This window comes from Panthera tigris, chromosome E1, assembly GCF_018350195.1.
Source record: "Panthera tigris isolate Pti1 chromosome E1, P.tigris_Pti1_mat1.1, whole genome shotgun sequence".
Taxonomy (NCBI): domain Eukaryota; kingdom Metazoa; phylum Chordata; class Mammalia; order Carnivora; family Felidae; genus Panthera; species Panthera tigris.
The window spans coordinates 45,839,041-45,865,673 of record NC_056673.1 but is presented as its reverse complement, the minus strand read 5'-3'; the positions used below and the strand labels follow the sequence as shown (position 1 = coordinate 45,865,673).

The following is a 26,633-nucleotide window of genomic DNA, read 5'->3' as shown; positions in this document are numbered from 1 at the left end:
AGTTCAAGCCCCGCGTTGGGCTCTGTGCTGACAACTCAGAGCCTGGAGCCTGTTTCGGATTCTGTGTCTCCCTCTCTCTCTGCTCCTCCCCTGTTCATGCTCTGTCTCTCTCTGTCTCAAAAATAAATAAACGTTAAAAAAATAAATAAATAAAAATAAAAAAAAAAGAAAAGAAAATGACAGCTGCCTGGCCACAGGTGGTGGGCGGGGCCTCCGTATTTAAATTCCTCATTGTGACGGCTGCATCACTTGGCATCTCTAAAGGCACTGACCTTTCTAGCACCCTCAACTGCAAAGACCACATGTGAAGGTCTTTTCTGAAGAACTCGCCAAGAATTTGACTTCATTTTCTACCATCTTGCTTTGTCAGTTTAACATCTGCTGCAGAGAGCGCCATCCTAATTTGAAAATGATAGAATAGGGGCACCTGGGTGGCTCAGTTAAGCAGCTGTTGATCTCAGCTGGGGTCTTGATCTCTGGGTTGTGAATTCAAGTCCCGTGTTGGCCTCCACTGGGCCTGAAGCCTACTTAAAAAAGAGAGAGAAAGAGAGAGTAGTGAGGGCCGTGCTTTGGAATGTTAAAGGACTAGGTAACATCAAAGTGCGGTATGTAAAATTGAATGAGGCCCCGAGGCGCGCGTTATCAGTCACTAGGCAAAGTTCACATTGAGTTTCAGCATCATTTATCCATCAGTTTGGATGCAGCAGAACTTCTCCCCCATCTTGGAAGTTAGACCAGCACAAATCTGTGTCCAGGGTCAGAGTTGCGAAGAGCCAGTGTTCAATACTTGATGGGCTACCTAATTGTGGGCACACGCCCCACCCCGAGGGTAAGTCACTGGAAAAAACCGCAGTCTCAGGTCTGTCTCACTTGGTTGTGTCTTCTGTCAAGACCAACACAGCTCGGCTTAGGCTTGACGGGTTTCTACAGAACGTCTCTCAGAGTTGTGCACTGGGAAGGATCCAGGGACGTAAAGATCCAGAAGGGGGAAAAAAAAGTTCGCGTTCGTTGAGCTATTTTTCCTCCTTTTACAAATAAGGAATCTGAGGCACAGCGAAGGAGTGGGTTTCCCCTTTGCAGCTCGTTTGGTGCTGGAAGGGCGTTTGAGAGGTCTTCAAAGAAGAGTGCGAAACAGCTTTTTCCATTGAAGTTCTGCCACACAAAATGAGAAAAAAAATTTTCTTTTTAAAGTAGCCAAGTCATCAGCTATTCGCCCTACTCTAGTCCCTCTGACTCTTCATTATTGAAATTATCCTACTTCCTGCTGCAGGGGCGCGGAGGCTCCCGGGAGCTCTTGTCGAACCCCACAGGCCCCACCGAGGACGAGCTAATGCCTTCGGCTTCCACACACATGGGGGAAAAGATCCCTTCTGTTACAGACAGACTGCGTCTGATTCCGTCAAGGACCGAGCTAACTCTGAAGCGAAGAAGCGCATTCTACGCGGCCGCAAAGGAAGGCCCTCCGCTAGGGCTGGACGCCCCCGAGGCGACGAACCAACCGCTGGGGAGCTGCCCCGCTGGTTCGCGGCTGCGGGGGTGGGGCGGAGCTTCCTCACCCGCCTGGGCCGGGGGGGCGGAGCTTCCGTGCTCGCGCGGGCTGAGCCGGGGCGGGGTGGAGCTCTCCGCCACCAGCCCTCCCCGGGTCCCGCTACTGCGCATGGCACGTTGCGTACCTTCTCCCCCACCCCCTCCCACCCCCCAGCAACCGGCCTGGCTGCGCGGCCCTAAACTCAGGAGGCGGAGCTGAGACGGGGTCGGGACTGCTTGCTAACTCCAAGACCAGGTACCGGGCTGGCGGGGCCGCCTGGTGCGCTCCAGGACCAGTTCTTTCTCGCCCTGACGCCGATTCCATCTCCTCAGGGGCGGGCCTTCGTCAGATCGGCCATCCCGGCCCCCCCTCACCCTCCACGGGCCCCTTTTCACCCAGTTCCTCGATTCCCGCAATGAGGGACTGCAGCCTGAGAGCAGAATAGGCTTGGGCCTGCCCGGGAGACACCGGAGCGGAGTTGCCGGGAGAGGCGAGCGCCTGCTTTCCGTACCCATCTTCCCCCCCCCCCCCCCGCCCCCAGACTTCCAGGTGGGGAACCTGGGGCCCAGGTGTCAGTTTGTCCTGCTCAAAGAGGCGGCCGATCCTGTGTTGACCTTTTCCGCTCCCCCCCGTCCCCCTCCCTCCCCGATCCCATAACCCCAATTTCCATCTATCCCAGGCTGGACAGGCAAACCCCCTTAGGAGAGCGATTTAGGTGACTCCCTGAATCAGCAAAAACAAAGAGCTGCTAATTGTCTTGTTTTCCAAGAATGTTTCAGCGCCCACAGATTTGGGGTGGAGATGGGCGGTGGGGGTAGGGAAGTGAGCTCGAGGGAAGGGGAGTGGTTAAATAAAATTGTTCAAGTTTCCAGGAAATGGGGAACTAATTTATCAGCCCAGCTCTCTGTTAAGATATCCTAGCATATTCTAATTTGATTCCCTCAAAGAGGAAAAACCATTAGTATTGGTCCCTTTCTTATTGTATACTACCTGTTGAAGTAGAACCGTATTCCAATACGTATTTGAGGCATTAAGACAGTTCTTCACTGACTGATTGATACTGTCTAAAGACACCCAAGACTTTCTTGTCCCTGAGAATTGAAAGCAAGTCTCACCCGGTTACCTGCCTTAGGCCAGGATCCTATTCAGCCATTAGTTACAGTGCTGAACTGGTTAAGTCTGTTCCCCCAGCCTTTGATGAGGTTTCTTAGAATATTGTGACTCAGATGCAGTGTTTATAGTTGTAACCCCAGACATTGAAGAAGTTTAGGAAAGCAGTGACAAAAATAGGGAAAAAAGAAAAATAAATCAAGGCAAATGAATTATTTCTATACTGTTTGTCATCTGGTCAGCAGCATTGTCAAATCAGGCGATGTCTTCTCAGTCATCTTTGTATCTTCACACACACAGTCTTGACACTTCTCCCTATGTTTCTATGTTACCACTCTGGCTTCTAGAGCACGGTCTTTGGAACAGATCTAACAAGTCCTCTACCACTTGCCTGTGGGGAATTTGGGGCATTTAACCTCTTTGAGCTTTAAGTTCCTGATCTGTAAAACGAGGATGATAGTACTTATTGTGAGCTGATCTCTGTGAAGCGTTTGGCACAGATCCTTGCACATAGTAAGTTCACCATAAATGCTTACTGTTTTTTTTTTTATTTTAACTATTAATAATTTAACAGATACGGGAGTGCCCATATTATGTGTTGGGCAGAGTAAAGCAATAGTGAACAAGACTCTTGGCAGTTAACATTGTGGTAGGTGTAAGGATTGAATACTGAGACTGAACACCTAACATGAGTGGGGGCAGGGGGAGCGGTGGTCAGGGAGAGCTTCTGTAGCACAGGACATCTGAGATGAGTAGTAAGCAGTGACAAGTCAAAGTTAACCAGGTTGGAGGAGCAAAAGTGGTCCAGTAAGGGAAGCAGAACCTTTAAAGTTTTTCCTTTGGGCTCCATTTCCTACCTGCCTTCAAGTGCCATGTCCTAAGTATGGACCTATCCCAAGGCTTGCTGCCCAGCCTGCTTTTCTCTCCCCATTTTCTCCTTTGGTGAGTTTGTCACTTGTAGAGCTTTAGCTGCTAACTCCCAAGTCCACATAGCCATCTCTAATGTGTCTCTTCTAACTGACTGCTACACCTTCCCATTTGGGATGCATAACTACTTTCTCAACCTCCTTATGATTTAAAAACTCGAACTCATCGTTCCTCTTAAACCACTTCCACCTCTGAGTTTCCTGTTTTGTCGCTGACACACTACTCTTTCCCAGTTCCTTGGGCACAAAAAAATCAGGAGTCATCTGAGTTGTCCACAAGTAGAATGGGTTCCCTGATAAGGTAGAGTGTCTAGTGGGGGCAGTTTTCAAGCAGAGGTTAAAAGTAACCTTACATTCAGGAGTTTGTAAAAGCTGTTCCTCTGAAGGGTGGAGGATGGGCTAGATGACTTAGGGTGTCCTTGCTAATTAAATATAATTTCTTTATTTTTCCTTATCCCCTGTCCATCTATTTCTTACCATTCCTTCTCCTACAGGCTCTTATCACCCCAAATATGGTCCACTGTAATTGTGTTCTAACTGGCATTCCTTTCTCTGGGTTTTTTCACCTCCCCTTCTCCCATCCCTTTGCAGATTAATATTCCTTAGAATGTTCCTTCCAACAAGGCTTCTCAAACATTAGTCAGTACGATGGTGCACAGATCAGCAGCATTACCATCATCTGGAAGTTTTTTAGAACTACCAGGCCCCACTCCAGATCTCTAAATCAAAATCTGCAATTTTAGCAGTATCCTCAAATGATTTGAATGCATAATAAAGTTTGAGAGACACTTAGACCGCTGTTCTGTGTTTGTCACCTTTCTGTTCAAAACCTAGTTACTTCCTACTGCCTGGTGAAGAAAGTCGATACTCTTAGCATTCACATAAGGCCTCTTCATTGTTCTCATATATGTGGACTTGTGCTCCTATAACTGGCCTCACATTAAGTGGAGAGTATGCAAAGTGCCAACACATTTGTCAGTGTATTTGGTTGGTCATTTAACATTACTGAGTGCCTACCATGTGATAGGAACTATTCTAGAAACTGGGAGATACATGTGTGGACAAAACAAAGAATGTACTAAAAATCAGTAGTAATACTATTTCATGCTTGGAATTGCTGTTTTCTTTAAGTTGTATTTGACATTCAAGCCCCCCCCACCATCCCTTCCATAAAACTATTCAGGTCCCTTGTCTTTTCCCTTTGCTGAACACCATAATGAATTGCCCGTTTCTACTTGTGCATTCCCCAGACTTGCTGGATTAAAATTTTTGAAGGGGGGAGTTTGAGCATCCAAAGGTTTTTATAACTAACAAGTTAATTTGAAACACATCCTGGTTTGGGAGTCAATGGTTCAGATAATTAATGAAGCTGTTGGTGTGGTGGTCTAGGACCAGTTTTTAGGTTTGTTATATTAGTTTATACAATGTTTTGGGATTGACTTTATTTTCTATTGCTAGTATTTTTCCAGAGCATAGGCAGTTCCTTCAGATAAAAATCATCTTTTTATCTACATTAATATTCTATTTTCTTTCTGTTGTAGACTACATACGGATGTGGACTTTGTTTCCTCTTAAATTTCTTTTGCATGATGCTTTGTGTTTCATGTTATTAAATAATGTATATTCTAATAATCTTTTTTTCTTCAAATTCAGTCAATATGTTTACTATTTAATGCCAGGATAAATGATTCTTAACATGATGATGATCTTCTGTAAGAAAATTAGGATAGGGGTGAAGATAAATGCAATTTGATAAAAAAAACAAAACAAAACAAAACTATAGATGATTTTGAAAGGCCTCCTCTCTCCCCTGGATTGAAAACTATTTCTTTGATTTCTCTGAAGCAGTTCTAAGGATTCCTAGAAAAAAAAGGAGGAATTTGGCAGTGGTTTTTTTTTTCTATACTATTCAAAAGCATTTCTGATTATTTTAGTCATTGGATTTTTTTTTATAATTAAAAAAAATTTTTTTAATGTTTATTTATTTTTGAGAGACAGAGACAGAGTGTGAGCAGGGTAGGGGCAGAGAGAGAGGGAGACACAGAATCCGAAGCAGGCTCCAGGCTCCGAACTGTCAGCACAGAGCCCCACGCGGGGCTTGAACCCACGAACCATGAGATCATGCCCTGAGCCGAAGTCAGACACTTAACCAACTGAGCCTCCCAGGTGTCTCTCGTCATTTGATTTTTAAAATCATTTTTGTTGTGGGGTGCCTGGGTGGCTCAGTTGGTTAAGTGGCTGACTTCGGCTCAGGGCATGATCTCGTAGTTCGTGAGTTCGAGCCCCGCGTCGGGCTCTGTGCTGACAGCTCGGAGCCTGGAGCCTGCTTCGGGTTCTGTGTCTCCCTCTCTCTCTGCCCCTCCCCTGCTTGTGCTCTGTCTGTCTCTCTCTCAAAAATAAACATGAAAAAAAATTTTTTTTTAAATCATTTTTGTTGAGATGTAATTTACCCTCAATAAAATACACCTACATTAAGTTAATGGTTTTGTTGAGTTTTGACAGATACACTTAGGTAACTACCATGTAATCAAAATACAGAACATTTTCATCACCCAAAAAGTTCTTTTTGTTGCTGAGTAGTATTCTGCTGGTATATATACTACATTTTGTTTTTTCATTTACCAGTTGATAGACGTTTGTTTCCAGTTTGGGGCCAATTGTGAATAATGCTGTTATGAACATTCATATACAAATCTATGTGAACATATGTTTTCATTTCTTTTGAATAGACTACCTAGGAGCAGAATTATTTGGTCATAGGAAGCTACTAAATTATTTTCCAAAGTGGCTATACTACTTTGTATCCCTATCCCCATATATCCCCATTAATGTATGAAAGTTCCTGTTGGTAACTATCCTTGTCAAGCACTTGGTATTGTGAGTTTTTATTTTCAGCCATTTTGGTAGGTGTGTAGTAGTATCTCATTGTAGCTTTATATACATTTCCTTGATGACAAGTGATGTTGAGTACCATTTCATGTGCTTAGTGGCCATTCCTGTATCTTCTGTACAAATCTTTTGCCCATTTTTTAAATTGAGTTGTTTTATTGAATTGTAGAAGTTCTTTAAATATTCTGTATATAAAATGTTATGTACACACACACACACACACACAGTTTTCTCCCAACTTGTTCATTTTCTTAGTAGTATCTTTCAAAGACAATTTTTTAATTTTCATAAATTTATCATATTTTTCTTTTTCCTTTCATGCTCTTGATATTCCTTTTTTTTTTTAATTTTTACTTACCCTAACATCATGAAGATTTCCTCCTCTGTTTTATTTAGTAGTTTTAACTTTTTCTTTAGTTCTGTGATCCATGTCAAGTTAATTTTTGTGTATGGTGTAAGGTAAGGGTCAAAGTTCATTTTTTCTAAATAGATAGACATTTGTATTCGATTATTTTTCCCCATGGAATTACTTTGTCCTCTCTCTGGAAAGAGATCTATTTCTGGATTCTCTACTCTGCTTCATTGATCCATTTGTCTATCCTTAAACCAAAGTACACTGTCTTGATTACTATAGCATTAAAGTAAGTCTGATCAGGTATCATAAGTCTTCTAATTTTGTTCTTTTTCGAAATTATTTTGGCTATTTTAGGTCCCTTGTATTTCTGTATAAATTTTAGAATCAGCTTATCAATTTCTTTTAAAAAGTCTGCTGGGATTTTGATTGAGATTACACTGAATCTATAGATCAACTTGGAGGGAATTGACATCTTCACAATATTGAGTCTTCCAATCTATGAACATGGAATATCTCTTGTTTAGCTTATCTTTAATACCTCTTAGCAATGTTTTATAACTTTAAACATACATATCTTATTTATAATTTAAGAAAACGCTCCTAATTATTTTATGTTTTTGTTGATACTGTAAGCTTTCATTTTTTTTTAATTCATTTTCTACTAATTCATTGCTAGTATATAGAAGTACAATTGTGTTTTGTAATTGACCTTCTTTCTAAATTCATTTTTTAGGTCTAATGTCTTTTTTGTAAAATATTTATAATTTTCTATGTATACAATCACGTTGTCTATGAATAAAGGGTTTTAAACCTTCTTTTCCAATTTGTATGCCTTTTGTTTCTTTTTCCCTTTTTGCATTGGCCAAGACCACCAGTACAATGATGAACAGAAATAAATGATGATGAGATAACAAGAAAATTCTTGTTTCGCTTCTGTTCTTAGAGGGAACTCATTAATTCTTTTTACTATTAAGTATGATGTTAGTGATACATTTTTTATGCATATCTTTTACCAAGTTGACTTGGTAAATTCTATTTCTATCTTGTTCCTATTTGACTATTCCTAGTTGCCTGAGAGTTTCTTTTAAATCGTGAATGATGTTGAGTTTTTTCAGATGCTTTTTCTCCATCTATTGAGATGATTGTATGTTTTTCTTGTTTATTCAAGTAAAATTACATTGATTTTTTTTTTTTTTTAAGTAAGCTCTATACCCAGTGTGGAACTTGAACTCGCGACCCTGAGATCAAGAGTCGCATGCTCTACCAACTGAGCCAGCAAGTGCGCTTCATTGATTCACTTTTTAAAATTCCTTAAAATTGGTTGTTTTTTATTTGCAAACAACTTCGGACAAAGACAGTTTGTATACATTGATTCATTTTTTAATGTTCAAACTGTCTTTCATTTCTGAGATAAACCCTATATGGTCATGATGCATTAAGCTTTTAGCCATTCTAGATATAATTTTAACTATAAGCAAACATAAAAGAAGATCAGGATGACATGAAAAAAGATACATTTGAGAAATGGCAGAAGGTCTTGGAAATGTGTAACCAAGATTTAAAAATTAATAGAAGGGTTAGAAAATAAAATGGAAGGAATCTCTTGGAAAAGAGAGTTGTAAAATAGGAGTGAAACAAGCATAAATTAATTCTAGGTAATTCTAGAAGTAAGTCTTCAACTATTAGGAATTCTGTAACATGAAAACAGAGAAAGTGAAGGAGACAAAATTATCAAAGAAATAATACAAGAATATTTCTCAGAATTGGAAGATCCAGATTTCCACACTAAAAAGGTTGTTGCAGGGTTGCCTGGCTGACTCAGTCAGTAGAGCATGTGTCTCGATTTTGGGGTTGTGAGTTCAGCAACAGGGGGATGGAGGGCCTTGGAAAGGCAACCTCCAGGGAAAAATTGGAATGGATGAGTTTGAATGTATGAGAAAATATACTGATAAGATGAATAGCAGAGATATTGAAGTACTCAGAAAAAGTTAACTATAGCTATATGGGAAACCAAGCAAGTGAAAAAGAAATGAATCCGTTATTAACTTTAGGAAAACAAATGGTGTACAAGAAGAAAGACATGGTCGTCTCTAACTGTTTGCCTCAGCTCTAAACCATGTTTCCACAGTCATAGCAATGTAAATGCAGACTGTTGATTTAATAAAAAAATTATGCTCGAATTATGTTGGGAGAATGAAGGCAGGAAACTAGGGTGCAGGAAGGTGATATAAGAGAGCTTAGTCTTCATCTACCACAGTAGTGAAGTTAGTAGGTAACTGTCTCAAATGGATAAGTCATGGCCATGTAAACATTATTTAAGAATGATAGTAAAAAGGATAAACTTGAAACAGCCAAAAGAACTGAAGGTAACTGCTTCTGGGAAAGAATCAGTGGGGAATTTGGTCAAGAGAAATTTGAAAATTAAAGAAGAAACCATATAATAATAAACCTGTCTTATAGAGATTGCAGTATCTCACAATGTACTTGGCCAGTACATCCAGCTTTACTGTCACTGAAATGTTCTGTAAACAAATCATTAGAATCTAGAAATGTATAGGTCTGGTACAGTGCTTTGAATGGTAGACTCATAGTAAGTTTTTGTTAATCAAAAAGCATTTTTATAAAAGGAGATTTGACTAATTCAACCTGTTTATATTTCCCTTTTAGGTTTAAATTTTTGAAATTGAAGTAGGTCTACACATTAGGAACTCATGTCTTTTCTTGTAAGTAAACCAGAGCGAATTAGGGTGAGTGTTTCTATTCTTCTGGCTTTACTATTTTTATTTTCTGTAAAGCAGTGTAGGTGGTGTTTTTATATGATGCTCAGAATCCTACAAACATGAGGGATGTAGGAAGTAAAGCAGACATTGCGCCCTCCACTCCCGAGGAGAGAGCTTGCAAGCAGAGGGCTGACCAGAGACGCTAGATACACCCACCAGCTTGTCCGATAGAGAAGAAACAAGGTGGCTTATTTTATGAATATCAGTCATACAAAATTAAATGAATCTGTGACACTTTTCACTGTAGATATGTAACTGCTAATAAGCTGCCCATTTCCTACATATTTTCAATGAGTGTCTATGTTTTAAAAATCAGTATCAAATTGTAATTATTGGAGCACATTTTCTAAGTATAATCATAGGTTTAATTGGAGCCTCTTTGAACATGAAAAATGTTACTAAACCTGAAAACCTCACCAGCTAAAATGACCCCAACAAACACTGGAGTTAGCTTCTTTATAATAGCTTCCATGATGTCATAAAAAAAGAGTATTGTATTCTATTTATTATCTATTATCAAGTATTTGATTTCTAAATGCAGTAGTTATTATTTTAAAATTTTGTAACAAGATATAAGTGCTATGATGCATGAATATATCACTTTCTAAATATTAAAGTATACGTTATATTTTGTGATACAGTACATATGATTTTTTTATACCAAATTTTTTACTTTGGGTGTTCCTTTTTTTTTTTTAATTTAGAAAAAAAATGATATAGAGAAGGACAGAGAATGATGTTATAGTTCCAATTCATGAACCATATTATGCAACTTGTTTTTTTGAATGTTAATCTTCTTTTTTCATATGTTTGTATATATAAGAATAATTTATACTGGAAAGAGTAAACTTCACTGTTAATTAAGAGGAAAAAATAGAATCTCTCCTTAGTCTGAACTCTGCCAGGTGGAAAGAATGCCCCAAGCCAAACTTTAACACCAGTCCTTAAGTGAAATGCAATCTTGATACTGTTACTTTTACATGTGAGCTTCTTTTCTATTTCAACCTTGCCTGGTTCTGGTGACACCAGACCATTGATTAGTAAGGAAATCCAATACTCATTGGAAATAGGATAGTAAAGTGAACCACAGATTGGTGATGATAGTTTGGTCCTTGTAAACTTGATTGAAAATGTAAGTGTGGTGATGATGTTTTTAGAAATCCTAGTGGATGAAAGAACATTCAGTTTACTGTTTTCTTTTACAAACTGAGGGTTGTAAAAAACAGTTTCATCTCTGTTTTCTGTGTTGTGAATTTCAGTAGTATTTTTCACATTGGCATTTATAATCCAAAGCATCTGTAATAGCCATTGAATAAGTAAGATGGAACCAGAAGGTAGTTGTATATATAGGAAGAACAAAAACATTCTTCTTGTTTAGGGCCAGTCCTACATGGTTCTCATCAGTCTGTGAGATTTAAGGATTATTTATCAAATTAGGCACAGAAGGATAGAGGAAGAAATTAACCTATTGTTTTCAGTTGATTTAAATTCAAGATTCTTTTTAAAACTTTTCCATAGAAATGCATCTTAACTATACTGCATGATTCTGGTTTTGTAGTTTATTTGTTTGTCTAATGGCTGATAGCTAATTTTTTGTGGCTTGGAAGAAATACTAATTCTCTTTGGGGTTTTCCTCTTTAGCGGTGGGTCTCGGAAAAGTTCATTGTTGAGGGCTTAAGAGATTTGGAACTATTTGGAGGTAAGTACAGTATGGCATTTAGCCATCACTTCAGGATAAACATTACTACTCTTGTTGACTAAATCAATTTATAGAAATTAGCAATTCTAAGGGCAGGTGTAAATTACAGTTGTTATATTTGTTTGGCTCTATTTTGAATCTATGGTTTCCCAAAGATTTGAGGACTAATCTGGCAGTTGACCTTGATCTGTCTTGATTGTTAGAAAGTCAGTATTTACTTAAAGGCATATTTATTTCTTCTAAGTATTTGTCCAGTTAAAATACATATTCTTAAAGGAAAAACCCTAAATGTTCAAAAGCTTCTAACCTTGAAGATTTTAAAAATAAAACTATAGTCAGGACAATGGTAGCAATGATATAAAAGTTCTGGTTTTACTGATCAATCTAGTTGACTCATCTTTTCGTGGTAGAAATTATGAGACTTAGGAGAACTAAGGAAAAAAATCTGTCAGGACAAAAATATTAACTTCCTGTTGTAAAATCCACATGTTGATTTCGGAAGTAGCCTTGCAACTTTGAGGTTTAACAGGGCCAGGCATTGTCTTTGGCTGTTTTCCAATTGAGCCTTTTTGAGAACTGCTATGTTAATTTAAGGCAAAGAAAATTTTTTTCTATACAAATGATAATATTAGAGCCCCATTCTTTGTGTCTGAATACCAAAGACACTCTCTTCAGCTCCTATAGTTAAAGAAACAGGTTATCAGATTGAGTGTGTTGGTTGACTGATCCAAACAAAATACCCTGGGGTAGGCTCAGGTCATTGAAAATTCAAACTTTTTAGTTACTAAATGGTACCTGTTAATTTATTTTCCCTAATGCATTCAAAGAACTTCCAGAGGAGTATTATTTGTGAACTCTGTCAAAATGTTATGTTTTAGACAAATGAGAGTTTAGAAACATGATGAGTTGTTTTTGTTTTAGTTCCGAAGAATAAAAATTAGCTGCACAGTAAAGGAAAAGCTAATGGAACAAAACTACAGCATTCTGGTCCTGCTCTCATTTTCTTCTCATCATTAACGGGAATACCGTGTTTAAAAGTAAACATTGGCCCTGGTGAAAATTGAGTTGGAAGTCCAGTTTACAATTAGTTAAAAATATTACAGGGTATGTGAACTGAATGAAGGGATTTTGGTTTCAGTGTCTTGAGTGTGGGATCTCTGGCGGTCTTTTGACAATTGCCTCATCACTGACTGATCTGAGGAGAGTGAAGAGGTTGTTCCGTATATTGCTTACAGCTTGATGAAGTATATATTATCAAATTTTATACAACCTGGAATTTGCCTTCTACTCTGTGAGACTGGGCTTGATTTCCTTTAATCTATTCACTTGGTTTTTTACCTTTTTTTAAATTTTTTTTTTTAACATTTATTTATTTTTGAGACAGAGAGAGACAGAGCATGAACAGGGGAGGGGCAGAGAGAGGGAGACACAGAATCTGAAACAGGCTGCAGGCTCTGAGCTGTCAGCACAGAGCCCGACGCGGGGCTCGAACTCACGGGCCGCGAGATCGTGACCTGAGCCGAAGTCGGACGCTTAACCGACTGAGCCACCCAGGCGCCCCTATTTTTAAAAATGTTTAATTAAAAAATAATTTTTTTAACGTTTATTTATTTTTGACAGAGAGAGAGAGAGAGACAGAGACAGAGCATGAGCTGGGGAGGGGCAGAGAGGGAGACACAGAATCCAAAGCAAGCTCCAGGCCCCCAGCCATCAGCACAGAGCCCAACGTGGGGCTCGAACTCACAGACCGCAAGATCATGACCTGAGCCGAAGTCGGACGCTTAACCGACCGAGCCACCCAGGCGCCCCTTGGTTTTTTACCTTTAACAGACTGTCTTAAGCAACTGCACCTGCCATTTGTGTACCAGAAAACTGATGTCCAATGCAAAAAAAAAAAAAATCTTATTTTGACAAATTGAGGCTAATTTACTGTGCAGCCAATCTCCTTCAACAATACAGTTGGATGCTCTGATTTCTAATTTAAGATATTTGGAGATGTGTGATCATTCCAGTACTTTCCAGTTAAAAATCTACTTTGATGATTTTTTTCACTTTTATAGAATGGAGAAAATAAAAAGGACAGATACAGAATTTGTCTGATTTAAGAGCAGAATGTTATTTCAGTTGCCCTTTGCTTTATTTTCACCAAGGGTAGCAGAGGCCCAGAAAGCCCTTGCTTTATTTGTATTCAGAATAGAATGTATGTGTCTGGTGAATCTAATTGGGTTATGGTCTCACATGTACATGTTGCTGCTAAAACCTTTTTTGCCTTTTTTTTTTTTTAAAGCCTGTTTTCTAGCCTCTGCACTCTCTGGGAAATAGCCAGCCATCTCTATAACTTTATAATGAATTTTTTGTTCACAGTATAAGACTCTGAAACCAGCCTATTGAAACTAACATTGTGCTGATGGAAAGTAAATGTAAGACTGGGATTATAGCAGTTGAGTTATACTCAGAAGAATACCCATAGAATAGTAGCCTTGCCATGTTTTCAGGAGCCATAGATTCATGTTGAAAACCCCATCTATGTGTAGTGTTTTTACTCTGTGTGTGTGTGTGTGTGTGTGTACGTACATGTATGTGTTTATATATAGCACTGCGGACACTTTTTACTATAATGACTCTTAGGTGGTTTCTATTAATAAATGTAGTTCTAAGTGTAATAATTGCTGTTCTGAATGTGGATGTGTCTTCTGCTAAAAAACAAAATGCCAACAATCAATTTCTCTACTCCAGAGCAGCCTCCGGGTGACACTCGGAGAAAAGTAAGTGACTTTCTAGGCTCGAGCTCTATGGCTGTTGCATGGGAATGATTTCTTGTGGAAATCTGTGTTTTTTGTTGGCTTATCATTTTGTGTTTTTGCTTATTTCATTGAGTTTTATTTGTAGTATAATTCTTTTACTTGTGGAAAGTCAGGTTTCACCCTGGAAAGATTTTGACCTGTACTTTAGAAGCTGAAAAAGTCTCAGGCACTTTTTGCTCTCTCTTGGGGATTAAGGTCTCCTCCCCTTCCCAACTTTACCAATCGCCCAGCGCCCCCTCCAAAAAAAAGAAGAAAGAAAGAAAGAAAAGAAAAGAAAAGAAAAGAAAAGAAAAGAAAAGAAAAGAAAATTTCAACAATCTAAGATGTGGTTACTTTTAGTGGCTAGTGATACTAAATTTTTCCTCTGTGGTCTATTGCTGATAGATTTCAGTTCACAGAGATACTACAGAGCTTTCCCTAGATTATAGGCAGGTTATCAACTCTCCTACCTTAAAATCAAAACCCCACATTAAAAAGTACAAAACAGAAAGTGTACTTTTTTTTTAATTGGCAAGGGTTGGAAGACTTGTTCTGTTTCCTACTCTTGTAGTTTATTTTACCAAAGTAAATAACACCACATGTGCACAGATGTGCACAGTGTACCAAGCTATTTTTGATAATGTGAATCAGTGTCTTCTAAAGAGAGAGGATAAGAACGCTTTTCTAAATAAACTTCTTTTCAGATGACAGACATCTGAACCTTTGGCAGGCAGCCCCAACAGCAGAAGGGTGGTGACGTTGACTAGGAATTTCTCTTTGAGTGAAGCTTTGACTACGCTCTAGTAAGGAGCACCTCTCTATCAGATCCAAATATTTTCCAGTCAGGAGACTAAAAACATTCCCTATATGATCAGTTAAATATTTTTCCAGACAAGAATGCCCATTTTATATAATTTTTATATTTTCACAGCTGCCGGTGTTATGCCAAGACTTATCCTGTGTGAAACCTGTGGGGGTTGGATGTAGCATTTCACAAATATGGTCTTTGTGTGCTCTCTTGTATTTTGTTTTAAACTCTTTAAACAATGTTATTTTATGGTGCTTTCTGGATATCAGTAGCTTATGTATTTTTCAAATGCTTCAAAATAAACAACAATGCTTTTCATGGTGGGAAAAAACTAAGAAGCAGCTTTGCTAGAATTAGTTTCTCTAGAAAATTTGAGATTATATATCATACTAATAAAGCTATGCTGTGCTGTGTTTTTTAAAGAGACTGGACTAAACATTTCATCCTTTTCATCTGAATTTTGTCCTTTTCTAACTCTGAAACAGTCTACTGAGCTAACCCGCCTCTCTTGTGGCGATATCCCACCAGACCTCTTCCTCTCAAAACACTGTTTTTGTTTTCCTAAATAAAGATCGGTTTCTGAGTTCAGACTTGTAGAACATCCACAATGTGGAAATTGCCCATTTTAGGAGTGTTCCCAGTGAGACAAGGACAATAACCAAGAGACAAATTCATTTCTTGCAATTCCAGATTGCCAAGAATTCATATTCCCAATTAACTAAGGAATTGTATTTCCTAAAACTAACACTTTTGAGTATTATTCTGTAGTCAACAGAGATAGTAGAAATATTTGGTCAAGTCACTACCTAATCATATCAGTAGTTTAATGCATAATTTCCTACCTTGGCTCAGCAAGTGTATGTCTTTAGTGTATTGCCTAGTAGACAGCATGTCTTATATGCACTTCTAGCAAGGAAGAGGGTCATAGGTAATGAAAAATTATCTATCAGTAGTTTTTCCCATGGGAGTTTTTTAAAATGCATTTAATAAGCACTTTAATCTCACAACTCCAGCTGTCCTTCATAGCCTCTTTTTCAAATTAGAGAAATATTTTGGAGTTTGCCTGGAGATCAGGGGGAAGACCTTCACATATATAGTGGTTCTAGATTCTACCTGCTAAAAAATGCAGTACTTTCTCACATGCAGGTACCAGATTCTGATCTATAAAGTGCCCCTAGCAGCAGGGGATCCAGTGAGTTGCATGAGGGCTGGTTTTTCCAGTATAGGTCATTATGTTGAACTCTGTCTCCAGTGGAACTGGCTGGTACATGTACCCTACTGTCCTCTTTAACTCATGGCAATGACAAGGTCATGGCCAGGAAACCTCAGCTCAAACTTGTTTAAATCATCTTTTTATGTGCCAGCATCACTGTAGGCATTGGGAATACCAAATTGACAAGACAGTCAGGATCTATACCCTCATGGAGGTTGCATTCTAATTGAGGAGGCAGGCAACAGATCAATGAACACAATAATAACTACTGTGAGGAAAGTAAAACAAGATGACATAATAAAGTGACTGAGAGCCTACTTTACTTTCTGCTCAGAGTCCTCAATGCATAGATGACATTTAAGTTGAAATCTCAGTGGTAGGGAAGAAGCAGCTATGAGAAAATAGCAGGGGCAGGAAGGAGGAGGGCAGGAATGTTCCAAACCAAGGGACTGCTAGTGTGAGCTTCCTAAGATTGAAGTGCACCTGTTCGTATGGGTCAAGTGTAGCAAGTCACAGGGATGTGGTAAGGGATGAAGTCATTAGAAGTAGGCAGGAGCCGAATCATGTGGATACTCACAGATCAGAGTAGGGACTTTGGGTCTGAAAGCCACACCCTGGGTTTTGTGTTAACTGATGATGCCGATTTTATGAGGGGTAGATTGATAGTTGAGAAAACAGGATCTGTAGAACAAGATTATGCACAGGTGGTGAGAGGTATGAAGTTAAGGTGGGACTCAAGACTAACTTAGCTTGCAGCTTATAAATTCTAAACAAATGGTAGGTTGCCATTTCAGAGCTCCTGGTTTGGGCTTTTTGCTGAAATTACTACTCTGTTTTGTCCCATAGTTGTGTGTGTGTCTCTCAGCTGGCAGAGGCACTTGGGATTATTCTGAACACCACAGTGTCAAGAAGCCACAATGGCTATAAACGTTCCTAGAACGTATTTTCAGAGCATTTGAAAACAGATAACTGTAAAAGTGAAAATCAAACCAACCTTAACTATTGATCAAGCTCTACCCCGCATACTCTGGTTTCTCCATTTTCTCTGTTCCATCTTATTTGTTGAACAGGAGAGTGACCAAACAGTAGGCAGCAAAAGAGGGAGGAAAAGAATAGAATTCACATTTACTGAATACCTATGAAACACCAGGTAGCACTAAGATCTTTACATATTTTATCTCATTTGTCTTAGCAACCCTATAAACTGGGAATTATTCCATTAATGAGACAACAGAGATCCCAAGAATTTAGCGTGATTTACCCATGGTCACAGAGCAAGTGATAGACCTGAGTTCAAGTTCTGCCTCTGTCTGGCCCCAGAGCCTATAGTCTTTGCATAATACCATATGTTTTACTTAAAATAGCCTTTCCCAAAATTTAACAGATATGAGGTACAAAAGGTTCTCTGGACAAGTAGATTTGGGAAATGCTAGGTTAAACAAAATTAAACAAGTTTCCTTACTACAAAACTTCTTGAAGCCATTTTATGCAAGCACACCTTGTGATTCTCCATGAGAGAGAATGCTTCATTTTCTCATTTAATTGGACATGTAAACCATTTATATGTGTTAACTGCCAAGGTCAGTGTTCCAGGCGGCCTACTTTGGGGAAATCCTACATTAAGACATTCCAGTAGAAAAATGGACAAGAGACACAAAGAGCCAATTTCACCTGAGAGAAAACCCACATGGCTAATAAATACATGAAAAGATGCTCAATTTCATTAGCAATCACGGAGATATAAATCACACTCACAATGAGATTGGCAAAAAATTAAGTCTGATTATACTAAGCGATGGGGGAAAGTGGATCAATGAGAACATACATACAGTACTGGAGGGAGTGTAGATTGGTTTAACCATTTTGGGAAACAATTTTGCATTATTTTGTAAAGTCGATTGTTCACATACTCTGTAACCTAGCAATTCAGTTTCTGGGTATAAGCTTTAGAATATCTCTTGCATATACACATCAAGAGACACATTCAAATGGGTTTCTAATAGCACAGTTCATACGAGCAGAACCAAAAACAACCCCAAAAGCCTATCAACACTGGAATGGATAAACAGGTATATTCACAAGATGACTCTTACACAACATGGGTGTACAGCATGGCTAAATACAACAATATGGATGAATCTTGGAAATATAAAAAATTGATTGAATTAGAAATTTGCTGACAGGGCTCACTTTTGGTTGGCTAGATTCGTCTTACTGTCATACTTAAGTGGTGCAAGAGGAAGAAGCCCACTTGGTTTCTTTCCCCTTGGCAGTTCCATCAACTCCTGAAACCGGATGCCCTTGAAACGTCAGGGATCCCCAGCAAGGAGGTACCACCATGTCGGAACATTCTTGACTCCCTGTCTTCTGGCTAGTGCTGAGTGAGGGGCCTTTCTTGTGTTCACAAAGATCTTTTCCTAACTAGAGGTCAGGTTTAGGAATACAGCATATGAAATTTGAGCTGGCCTAAGGTACTCCATCTCCGTAGGAAAGAGGATCCAAAAGAAAGAAAAATATGGCCCGTAAATCACACAAATAAACTTAGGTCTGAGCCTTTTGAGCTGAAGGGAGAGTTAGTCTGCCATCAATTTTGCTGGGCACTTTTCCTTTAGGACCTCAAAGGCCAGAGGTGTGATGCCCACATCCTAACTGGTTGAGGTCCAGCTTCATTTATGGCAGGAACCAGGAAGCAGGTCACTTCCTCCGCCTGGGATGATGGCTGAGACGTGACAGCCCTGTGCCTTGCCTGAAGCCCTATGTGTTCTCTGTTTTCTTGCTTCACTTGAAACTGTCAGAGAATTGGGGCGTCTGGGTGGCTCAGTCAAGTTGGGCGGCCGACTACAGTTCAGGTCATGATCTCGCAGTCTGTGAGTTCGAGCCCCGTGTCGGCTCTGTGCTGACAGCTCAGAGCCTGGAGCCTGCTTCCGATTCTATGTCTCTCTCTCTGTCTCTCTGCCCCTGCCCTGCTTGCTCTCTGTCTCTCTCTCTCAAAAACAATAAACATTAAAAAAAAATTTTTTTTTTTTTAAAGAAAGAAAGAAAATGTCAGAGAATGATTGGTCTGGGCTCTTGGTTTGCTCAAGAGGGTACTTCTTATGGCCAAATTTCCCCTATAGCAAAATTCAGCATGTGACCTTTGGAGTCTTGTAGTCAGGGCCCTAAAATAGGACCCCAATACAGCAGGAAATTCAAGAGAACCCCTCACTTCTCCATCCCCCTTCTCTTTTCTAAACATGCCTTTCTCTAGACATCCTTTCCCCAAGTAAGAATTTCATAGTTTTTAGCAAATGAGCCAATTGTTGGAAAGGACAAGCAAATCAACAGTTGACTAGGAACCAGCCCTGTCCCCTACCCCCATTTGTAGATGGTGCTCACACTTACTGGCTCTGATGTTAGTGCTAATGACTACACTGAACATCTGGTGTTCTACATTTCTCATCGAATAGTGTTGGACCTATTTCTTTGACCCCGAGTCAGAATTTGTATGTTTAGATGCCAGTCTCCTTGTGGGTCTGAATCACCCCCTCCCCACTCCCATCCCACACCCAATTTTCTCTTATTAACCTACTTTTCTTTTTCTTTAGACCAATGAGGCGAGCTCAGAGTCGATAGCATCCCTGTCTAAACAGGAGATCATGAGTAGCTTCCTGCCGGAAGGAGGGCGCTATGAGCTACTCTCTGTCATAGGTAAAGTCCTAGGACTGCTATTTTACCTTCAGGCTCCTGGGCACTCCTGTGGCCTCCTCTGCATCCCCAGATCAGCGTGTGCCAGAGGCTGTCAGCTAGTTAGCAGGACTCAGGGTGACAAAACTGGCTTTTGTGACTCTCCTTTGCTTCTGTCTTCCAAATCTGGGAAAAGAGATCATGTTACCAGGAGAGAAGCTCTTTTTTTTTTTTTAATTTTTTTTTTCACATTTATTCATCTTTGAGAGACAGAGAGAGAGCGTGAGTCGGGGAGGAGCAGAGAGAGAGGGAGACACAGAGTCTGAAGCAGGCTCCAGGCTCGGAGCTGTCAGCATAGAGCCCGATGCGGGACCGGAACTCACTGGCTGTGACCTTATGACCTGAGCCAAAGTCAGACGCTTAACTGACTGAGCCACCCAGGCGCCCCTAGGAGAGAAGCTCTTTTACAATTTTTTCTTTTTGGCTTCTGATGTCCTGGACCATAGGCACTTCAAGTGGTTGGCTGAGAAGGAACTGATAAGAGAAAAATCAAGAAATGTCAGCCACAAGGGGAATAGTTAGTGAAAGTTTTGAGTTTTCTTTTTATTATTATTATTTTTTTTAATGTTTATTTCTAAAATTTTTTTTTTTAATGTTTATTTTATTATTTTTGAGACAGAGAGAGACAGAGCATGAACGGGGGAGGGGCAGAGAGAGAGGGAGACACAGAATCGGAAGCAGGCTCCAGGCTCTGAGCCATCAGCCCAGAGCCCGACGCGGGGCTCGAACTCACGGACCGCGAGATCGTGACCTGAGCCGAAGTCGGACGCTTAACCGGCTGAGCCACCCAGGCGCCCCAATGTTTATTTCTGAGACAGTGAGAGACAGAGCATGAGTGGGGGAGGGACAGACAGAGAGGGAGACACAGAATCCGAAGCAGGCTCCAGGCTCTGAGCCGTCAACACAGAGCCCGACGCGGGGCTCAAACTCACAAACCATGAGATCATGACTTGAGCCGAGGCCGTTCGCTCAACCGACTGAGCCACCCAGGCGCCCCGAGTTCTCATTTTAAATCAAGTCTCTTTAAGGCTACCTCTGTTGCCATTGTCCTTGTTCATGACATTCTCCTTTTCTTTTAGGCAAAGGATTTGAGGACCTGATGACAGTGAATCTAGCAAGGTACAAACCGACAGGAGAGTACGTGACGGTACGAAGGATTAACCTGGAAGCTTGTTCCAATGAGATGGTGACATTCTTGCAGGTAATAAAATGTGTTGGGACACTTCAAGGATGGGCTCTTAGTTCCAATCACAATTACAAGGCAACTCTTACATCTGTCTTCTGAAAATAGCTGGCAGAAAATGAAGGCGGACCAAACCAGGAAGTTAACAGAAGCTCTTAACGAAGAATCGTGGGCATTTGGCACTAAGGATTCTGTAATTCTGCTCAGGCCAATTTATACTCCCCTCTTCCTCTCCAAAGATGCCTTTGTGGCTCATTTATTCATTTATTTACTATTCAGAGAGGCCGAGTAACTTGCCCACAGTCACACATACTAGTGAGTGGTAGAGACAGGATTCAAACCCAGGCAGTCTTGTTCCAGATTCGGGGCAGCCTGCTTTGCCGTGACAGCCACCTTCTGGCTCTCATTGTCCTGTTTCCTGAGGTTCCTTTCTGTTGGAGAAGGAGGTAGCTGCCCTCTTGTTACAAGGGACACCACAGATCTGAGAGCAGCCGGCCGGGGCCTGGGTTCCTCCCTGACTCAGGCTTACACCGGGAGCTCTTTAGATTCAGGGCCTGGGTCAGTGTGTTTTCAGCAGTTTGACTGCAACCTATCCCTCTTCTTCATCACAGTGTTTCCCTGAATTCATGCTCTTCTGATGGTGCTCTAACACCCATTCGTGTTCAGAGTAGTTTTGTGGGTCTGAGAATGGGACCGAAAGTCAGTCCCAGCTTAGTTATTTGGGAAGAAAGATATCTGAGTTCATTCTAGAGCATGTTGGACTTTAGGATTCTTTTTTAAATTCTTTGGAGCAGTAGATAGGCAGAAAGTATTGCCTGTTTGGCCTTTAGCTCATGTCCCAGAGGCCAGGACCCCTGAGTTTCTGTAGTTCTTTTGTCCAAATTCATTCTAAAATCCCATAGGTCTGACACTTTCTGTAGCTGCTCTCTCGCTCCTAGGTTGCTGGAGAAGTACCTTCGGCTGTCTAGTAGTTCGTGTTTTCTCTCTGATAACTTTGTTTCCTTGTCCTATCGATTACAACATTTTCCTTTATAAGAGGGAAATGTTTTTTGTTTTCCTTTTTTTATTTTTTAATTTTTTTGATGTTTATTTTTGAGAGAGAGAGAGAGAGAGAGAGGGTGAGCGTGAGTGGGGGGACGGGCAGAGAGAGAGGGAGACACAGAATTGGTTCCAGGCTCCGAGCTGTCAGCACAGAGCCCGATATGGGGCTCAAACACACGAACTGTGAGATCATGACCTGAGCCAAAGTCGGATGCTTAACCAACTGAGCCACGCAGGTGCCCCAGTGTTTTTTGTTTTCTTATCTTAAAGAGGAGTTCTGTGCCTTGGCCCTTGAAGTTGAACTAAGCTTATTACTTTATAAGTCTTCAGTCAACTGTTGGTTCTCATCATTTCTGACGTGGCGAGCTGTGACCCTCTACCCTGTTGTTAGCAGTTTCGCTGTTGGTGGGGAATTTTTCTTGAGGCTCTCTCTAAGATTGGCTAGTGGAGCCAAATGCAGGCAGAAGCTGGCAGAGCAGTGCTGGCTTCCCTGTGGAGACAGCAGAGCCTGGCTTCTCTCATGTGGGTGGCCACCTGCTTGGGCTGCTTCCAGGACTCTGAGAAGAGCTCCAGGAAAGACTGGGTCCCCATGTTATTCATGCCACCACCTTCATGTTGAGCGTCTTCTTCAGCACCCCTTGATTCTGACTTCCGCTTACCATTGTTTTCAGGGGGAGCTTCATGTCTCTAAACTCTTCAGCCATCCCAATATCCTGCCATATCGAGCCACCTTTATTGCAGACAATGAGCTGTGGGTTGTCACATCATTCATGGCGTATGGTGAGTGGAACAGGGGTCCTGGCAGAGAGGTGCTTTGAGAACGCTGTTGTCAGCAGGTTCATGTCTGTTTCCCTTCTTTGTTACCCTTCCCCGTGTCCCCACAATTCTTCAGGTTCTGCAAAGGATCTCATCTGCACACACTTCATGGACGGCATGAATGAACTGGCGATTGCTTACATCCTGCAGGGGGTGCTCAAGGCCCTGGACTACATCCACCACATGGGATACGTACACAGGTGCATTCTTAGGCATAATCGCCCTTGACAAGAGTGGGGATCTGTGCCCAGGAGCCCTCAAGTAAACAGGGGAAGGGGAGAAGGTTGACTGAAGTTAGTGAAGTCAGAGTTTAAATCAAAGCTTGGGATTTTGTCCTTGCCTCTGACTTGGTAGAGCATTTAGCCTATCGGTGCCAACTTTCTCTTTACTGAGCAGCTCGGTCCTGAGTGCTGTGTGAGAAGAACATCTGGCATGGGCCTCTGTGCCCCACCCCCCTCCTTCCTTGGAGCACCTAAACTTGCGTGTGTGCCCCACAGTCAGCCCTGTGCTGAGAGGCTGGGGCGAGGGGCTGCTTAATAGATGGTATTAGGAAAAGACACTCACAGTAGGGAAGCTGGACCCTTACCTAATTCCACGTACAAAGGAGCACTTTTCAGATGGATTAAGGCCTAAATGTCTGATATAAAACTACAGACTTGGATAGAAGGAAATATTTTTGTGACCTGAGGCACAGAAGAATGTCTAGATATTTTAGAAGCACAAAACAACATATGATGGATTTGATTATATCAAGATTAAAGATATCTCTCTGAAAAAGAACACCATGGACAAAATTAAGAAATGGGTGACAGCGTGCAAGATGTTAGCTGTGTCTAGAACACACAGGAGATTAGTAACAAGGAAATTATGTGAATCAATAAGAAAAGGATAAGCAAAGCAACAGAAAAATGAGCAAAGGGTTTGAAGTTTATAGAAGAGGAAACCCAAAGGACTCTCAATATGACCAGACACTCAAATCTAATAAGAATCAGAAAAGCAAATTAAACAGGAGGATGTCACCCTACACACCTGAGACCAGTGTCATTTGGAGGCTGGCTGAGGCCCAGCGTGGTGAGGTGGGGTCTCCTAACCGCACAGTGGAAGATGGCCCAATGCAACCAGTCAGGGTAAGTCGGCACTGGGGCCGTCAATGCTGCTCTGGGGGTACGCCCCAAAGAAACCCTCACACAGGCCTCTCAGGGGACATATGTAGATGCCATCATTCATATCCATGGTGGTTAGAGGCAGCATCAATGTTCCTTCCTGGAAGAAGGGGTCAGTAGAAGTGTTCGATCCCACCCCAGAGTGCAGGTGGCAGTTAGAAGCAAAGGTTGGTTGTATACAGGTGGCCACACGGATGGATCTTACAAACAGCACTGAGGAGTGAAGGAAGGATGGGATGCATAACACAGTACCTTTAGGTAAACTGAAAATATATGGATATCACACCATGATCCGCTTTATAAGAATACCCACAGATTCAAAGCAGTGGGCTGTGAGCCTAAAATAACTTTAGCAAAATATAACGATTTAAAATCTGGTGGCATGTAAATTGGGTCATGCTATTTTCTCTTTTTTTATGCATGTATTATATTAAAATGTGTTTATGTGTATATAATATTTACCTAGTATGTGAAGATCAGAGGTCTGTGGCGTGAAGGGCTCCTGTGGCCCCGTGACACCCTCTCTCTGCTCCCCACCCCACCCCACCCCAGGAGCGTCAAAGCCAGCCACATTCTGATTTCCTCGGAGGGAAAGGTCTACCTGTCTGGTTTACGCAGCAACCTCAGCATGATCAGCCATGGGCAGCGGCAGCGTGTGGTCCACGACTTTCCCAAGTACAGTGTCAAGGTTCTGCCTTGGCTCAGCCCAGAGGTCCTCCAGCAGGTCTGTGGACTGAGTCCTGAGAAGCCCCTATCCCTCACCAATTCACAGTTTCCCTAGGGAGCCCTCAGGAATTTCCCCAGATGGGAGTGCTCTGCTTCTGAGTGGAGTAAGGGGTTCCAGAGGGAGGGGTTCCCTGCTGGTAGGTGGACCCGGGAGGCCTCTCAGCCCATTGCACATGGTGGTGTTTCCCCTCTGTGGGGTCCCAAAGTGGACCTACTGCTATTTCAGTTCCCTTCAGAGACCTTCCTTATAGGAAGAGTGAGCATTCTTGAAATACTCGGTGCTCTCCACATCCTTCCACTAAGCAGGAGTATGGGGACCCACACTTCTCCCTGGTTGTTACACAGCATCATTCATTCCTTTACAATATCAGCTACTCTTCAGTAGTACAGGCAAGGAAAGTGGGCTGGATTTGAGACAGATACGGTCTTCCTCCCCTCGGATGTTGCCCCATGCTGGTCTCTTCTAAGAACAACTGTGGCTACAAAAGGAGTGATCTGTGGCTTTTTTCTCCTGACTTAGAATCTGCAGGGTTACGATGCCAAGTCTGACATCTACAGTGTGGGAATCACAGCCTGTGAGCTGGCCAATGGCCATGTCCCCTTTAAGGATATGCCTGCCACCCAGGTGAGCCCTCAGCCTGTTTTCCTTCTTACCTGCCCACCACTGCTTTCCCCTGCTGTGGGAGGGGACCCTGGAGAAGGAGAGCCCAGGAGCAGGCCTGCCACTGCCTGTTGCAGGGCCTGGAGCAGGTGTGCAAATGGAGGCCCACATACCATGTTGTCTACTTAGATGAATTTCATAAATTTACAAAAAATAAATTTCCGTCCTACCTTGATAAATATACCTGGAAGGCCAGTTTCTAATTTAGAGTTCTCAGGCTTCTCAGGTTCTGTGCTACCATATTCTGGCCAATACCTTTGGAACCTCCAGGCTACAAGTTCAACATCTGTTCATGCCCCTTACAATGACTGTCCTTTGGCCACTCCTTGGCACACACAGCCAGTGGCATAGTCTACCTTTGGGAGACAGACCAGGGAAGAGGCTTATCAGGCTTTATCAAGTCTAGGAAGCAGACTTGGGTCATTTCGGCAAGAATTACCTGAATCCTAAGTATCTGGAGCATGATCTAGAACTGGGAGGGGGTGGAGGGGTGGAGGCTCTGAGTGAGGCTCTCCCTTGAACCCACAGACTGCCCTGTGGGAATAGGGGCAGCTAGAGAGTGGCCAGAGGGGAGCTCTGTAGAGCAGGGGATCCAGGGAGACTTCTGGGAGGAGGTGACATTTGAGTCTTGAAGGCAAATAGTAATTGTTTGCTGTGTGAGGAATGGGAACTAGAAGGAAACTTAGGCAGAGAGAACAGCATGTGCAAAGACCCAGAGTCAAACGGGTAGGATCTGGGGAATAGCAATGGTTACAAATAGCTGAAGTACAGGTGCTTCTGGGGGGCTGCTGGGTGATGTGGCTGGAGCAGGAAGCCAGGGCAGAGCATGAAGGACTTTGTGTGCCACACCTGGGCATTTGGTTCCTGTCCCAAACCACATGGAGAATTGCTGAAGGCTTTTAAGCCCAGGAGCGATAGCATCAGATACATATTTCAGAAAGATCACAATAGCAGGTAGATTAGATCTAGCAGACTCATTAGGAGGGTATGGAAACCTCAGTAAGAAGTCTAGAAAATCTAAGTAAGAGAGTCACAGAAAGTGCTCAGGAAAGGCAGAAGGCTATTTAAGGTGAATGAGAGGTACAGGAGCTGCACTATCCAATAGCATCTTCTGAGGTAGTGGCAGCGTTCTCTTATCTATGCTGCCCAGTACAGTGGCCACTAGCCACCTGTGGCTGTTGAGCATTTACAGTGTGGCCAGTGAGGTTGAGAAACTGAATCTTAAACCA

General features: G+C 41.7%; 1 protein-coding gene and 1 long non-coding RNA gene across 16 annotated transcripts in view; one reads left to right on the top strand and one right to left on the bottom strand.

Annotated features, from left to right (window-relative positions):
- Nucleotides 1-665: 665 nt before the first annotated feature.
- On the bottom strand, nt 666-19,983 carry LOC122233583. Its single transcript, XR_006211213.1, has 4 exons — nt 19,805-19,983; nt 17,086-17,145; nt 16,669-16,772; nt 666-1,152 (listed from the first exon to the last, which is right to left on the bottom strand). It is a non-coding gene; the product is annotated as an uncharacterized LOC122233583 (long non-coding RNA).
- The window catches only part of STRADA (STE20 related adaptor alpha), a 28,327-nt gene continuing 2,436 nt past the window's right edge, over nt 743-26,633 (top strand). The window contains exons 1-11 of one of the 15 annotated variants that reach the window (XM_042966667.1): nt 743-829; nt 9,476-9,531; nt 11,230-11,287; nt 14,024-14,052; nt 18,365-18,421; nt 19,676-19,778; nt 20,894-21,015; nt 22,710-22,818; nt 22,931-23,054; nt 24,570-24,741; nt 25,264-25,368. In XM_042966667.1, the coding sequence (XP_042822601.1) occupies nt 9,520-9,531; nt 11,230-11,287; nt 14,024-14,052; nt 18,365-18,421; nt 19,676-19,778; nt 20,894-21,015; nt 22,710-22,818; nt 22,931-23,054; nt 24,570-24,741; nt 25,264-25,368 (891 nt within the window). In that variant the 5' untranslated portion in view covers nt 743-829; nt 9,476-9,519. Of the gene's footprint in view, nt 830-1,541; nt 1,784-2,392; nt 3,152-9,475; nt 9,556-11,229; nt 11,288-14,023; nt 14,053-18,364; nt 18,422-19,675; nt 19,779-20,893; nt 21,016-22,709; nt 22,819-22,930; nt 23,055-24,569; nt 24,742-25,263; nt 25,369-26,633 lie in introns of those variants that run through there. The other 14 variants (XM_042966664.1, XM_042966666.1, XM_042966663.1 and 11 more) reach the window with 14 other exon arrangements.